This window comes from Plectropomus leopardus, unplaced genomic scaffold, assembly GCF_008729295.1.
Source record: "Plectropomus leopardus isolate mb unplaced genomic scaffold, YSFRI_Pleo_2.0 unplaced_scaffold25565, whole genome shotgun sequence".
NCBI lineage: Eukaryota > Metazoa > Chordata > Actinopteri > Perciformes > Serranidae > Plectropomus > Plectropomus leopardus.
In genome coordinates this window covers 1-3,624 of record NW_024627785.1, presented here as the reverse complement: position 1 = coordinate 3,624, position 3,624 = coordinate 1, and the positions used below count along the sequence as shown (strand labels likewise).

At 40.8% G+C, this 3,624-nt stretch overlaps 1 protein-coding gene across 1 annotated transcript; it reads right to left on the bottom strand.

Annotated features, from left to right (window-relative positions):
• Window positions 1-314: 314 nt before the first annotated feature.
• LOC121966693 (GTP-binding protein Di-Ras2) lies at window positions 315-1,236 on the bottom strand. The gene is made up of 2 exons (XM_042516757.1): window positions 1,063-1,236; window positions 315-494 (listed from the first exon to the last, which is right to left on the bottom strand). The coding sequence occupies exons 1-2, from the start codon at window positions 1,198-1,200 to the stop codon at window positions 315-317; spliced, it is 318 nt and encodes a 105-aa protein (XP_042372691.1). The 5' UTR covers window positions 1,201-1,236.
• Between the last annotated feature and the right edge of the window lie 2,388 nt (window positions 1,237-3,624).

The following is a 3,624-nucleotide window of genomic DNA, read 5'->3' as shown; positions in this document are numbered from 1 at the left end:
ATGAAAGTAGAGAATCATATCAATGTATAATATTTCTCAAAGCTTGATTGTGAAAAGCATATTTTGTGTGCAGAGTGATACGAGTGTGTGTGATATTAAAGCGGGCCCTAAGGGGTTAATCACACCTCTGTTTTATTTGCGAGGCTCTTTGGTCAAACGCTTTTATTTTAAATGTGCTCTATAAACAAATGTGAGACAAAACCGTTTTGGAACATTGTGAAGAAAAGTTGCAGCTGGCCAAATGCGTCCGCGCAAACTTTTAGGAAACGTAAAGTTTGAGCGGGAGAAGCTGCTGCAGTAACTGTGACGGCGGGTCATGTGACCTGCTGGTAGATGGGTTTGAGCTCCTCCAGCGACTGGCGGCTGGTGATGGAGAACACCAGGATGAAGGCGTGGCCTTTGGAGATGGAGAGGCGCTGCATGGCGGGAAACTGGTGACTTCCTGTTGTGTCGGTGATCTGCAGCGTGCAGACGCTCTTATCACAGCTGATCACCTGCCGAGAGAACAAAACTGATCAATAATTCAACTGACTCAAATCTAAATGTCTCACCGCCTGTTTAACCCTTTGAACTCTGCTTCAGAGAGGGACCTGTTGGTATTTTTGCTTCTGGTGAGTATCTTCAAATGCTTCGTATTTCTTATCTGTGAATCCTGAGCTAGAAGGTTATGTAAGTCAATAAACCATAATAATTCATTAAAGTATTGAAATTGTGTCAAGAATAAAAATGTACAGAAATCTGACTTTTTATAACAAAATAAAATAACAAAACATACTGCTGCAAGTAGAAAGTGCTGAAAAATGATTTTAAAATATGGCATTTTTCCTTTATTTTTTCCACATAATTTTCTTTGCTTTTTTCCATGTTGTGCTAATTTTTTTTTGCTATTTATGGAACGCTTTTTGCCAAGTTTTTTATTATGGTTTTCTCAGTGTTTTTTAAACAAAAATCACATCATTTTTCTCAGATTTCAGAGGTTTAAAATGCTGGTGAAAGGCGTCAGTAGACAAAGACGTCCTTCCAGGTGTTAAAGGGTTAATGAACAAAGCAGTCATGTCCCACCTGTCTGTATGTGTCCTCCACGGTGGGGATGTAGGTGTCTCTGAAGGTGCCTTTGACAAACCGAAGGACCAGCGAGCTCTTCCCCACTCCGCCGGCGCCGAACACCACCACGCGGTAGTCGTTACTCTGCTCGGGCATTCTGGGAGCTGGAGTCCGCCTGCTGCTGTGGACAGATGAGCTGTACGCTGAAGAAGAAGAAAAGAAAAGATTCAATTTAAGAAGTGAATGTGAAGTCAATGGACACAATATACAGGTGCAAAATGTTTTTTATAATCTGACTCCAAAAGGTAGATTTTAGAGTGTCGTATATTCATTAAACATAAACGTAAATTAAAATATTCTGTAAATCACTTTTTGGATGATCTTAGAAATATTCTAATAATTTGAGATTCTGGATTTCTGATTCTCATGAGCTATAAGACATAAAACATCAAAATTAAAACAAAAAAAGGCTTGAAATATTTTGATTTACGTGTAATGAATATACAAGATATGAAAGTTTACCTTTTTGAATAAAATTACTAAGAAAAGTGAACGTTTTCACGATAGTCTAACGTTTTGAGATGCAGCTGTTCTTCTCTGACCTCCACTTTAGTTTCAGCACAAACGGCTGTATTATCTGCACAAAGCTAAATTCTGTGTATTCTGCTCTAATAAAAGTAAGAAAAGCTAAATATGTGAGTATGACGGTGTGTGCGTTTGCAGACAGGAAGTGATGAATAAACGCTGCTGTGAGTGAAACGTGTGATGAGCGTCTCGTCCCCTCTGAACGCTCTCTGAGTGCATTCACAGATAACGTGACGAACGGGAATGAATTCAAAAGAGACAGTCAAAGCCCCGGGGAGTTTCCCAGCATGCTGTGCTGTATTCCCCCGCAGAGTGACTCATGAGCATTGATTAGAGCTTTGCATCAGGATGAAGAGGCGAGCGGCGAAAAACCAGAGACCACCGAGCAGATTCAGCACGAGGCTTCAGTATCGAGAGTTTCTACTTTGATTTATACATTCACACTCTGATGTATAATCTTATACTCATATTCCATATATATACTATTCCTCATTAATCACTGTTCAACAAAAGTTTTGCCTAAAACATCACCACAAACACCACACACACACACACACACACACACACACACACACACACACGTGCTAGATATTACAGGATTTGTTATAACACACAAAAGCAATCTGTATAGACAAACTAAATTAAAGGGTCACAGTCACTTCTTACCACCAAAGTCTGATCAGTTCATTGTTCAGTCCAAGTGGACATTTGTGCCAAATTTGAGGAAACTTCCTCAGGATGCTCTTAAGATATTTTATTGATGAGAATGTGATGAATGCATGTACACAGCAGCCTCAACCTTCAACCAAAACAAAAAAAAGTGATCAGTTCATTATTGAGTCCGAGTGGACGTTTGTGCCAAATCTAAAGAAATTCCCCCGAGGTGTTCTTCAGATATTGCGTTCAGAAGAATCAGACAGACAAAAGGTCAATGTTATGTTGACCTTTGATTATCAAATTCTAATCAGTTCATTGTTGCATACAAATGGATGTTTTTGCCAAATTTGAAGAAACATCCTTAATTGATCTTGAGATATTCTATTTACAAGAATGAGATGGATGCATGGACACAGTGACCTACAACCACCAAATTCCAGCCAGTTCTTCACTCAGTCTTAGTTGACGTTTGTGCCAAATTTGAAGAAACTCCCTCAAGAGACATTGCCTTCTTCCTAAAACATTGCGTTCACAGGAATGACAAACACCAAGTCACGGTGAGCTTGACCTTTGACCACCAAATTCTCATCACTTCATTGTTGCAAAGTGGTTGTTGTGCCAAATCTGAGGGAACTTCCTCAAGAGCTTCTTGACATATTACATTCACCAGAAAGAGACAGATGGATGGATGGACAACCCAAACAAAAAATGCCTTCGGCCTCAGCTATCACTGACACAGGTTTTCTTTTTCTTTCGTTGATGAGCAAAAGATCGAATAACACAAAATGAATCCAAATCTCTCTCTTCATTTTTGGTTGCTTAAGTCACTTATTAAGAAAAAAAAGTCAAAGCAAACCCGATGTCCGTTCCTCCAGAATCTGAGATTGTCCGTGTTTTATACGGCAGTAAACTCGCTAACGCAGAGACCAAAGAGAATCGGTCTTTCGCTCTGATGAATCTCCTCTGATAATCGCTCTGACGGCCGACAGCCTCCTGCAGCTCAGCCGAGCGCATCACACCATCCGCTCCTTCCTCCCACTGCTTCCTGCCGTCAGAGCCAAACCGACCGTCCAAAAACTGCGTTCCCAGTGCTGGAGGGAGCACTCACCACATAAATGGACTAATACTTCACCGCCATGATGCTCGGCAGTCGGCCTTCATCGCCACCAGCTCTCTGGTGTCAGTCTGTTGTTTTCGGGGCCTTAAACTGCACTTAGTAAACTGCACAGCTATGACTCAGCAAATCAGTGTCAACCTTTTTGCATGAATAACCTTCATTTTCGCACTCTTAATTTGCGCAGTGTGAGGGTTAATGGAAACCCGCACATTGAATAGTTC

What these genes read in the sequence shown, in the direction of transcription:
- LOC121966693 (XM_042516757.1), bottom strand. Translation starts at nt 1,200, where the DNA reads ATGCCCGAGCAGAGTAACGACTACCGCGTGGTGGTGTTCGGCGCCGGC. An exon ending in TGGAGGACACATACAGACAG is followed by an intron (nt 495 to 1,062) that starts GTGGGACATGAC and finishes TTCTCTCGGCAG; the next exon opens with GTGATCAGCTGTGATAAGAG.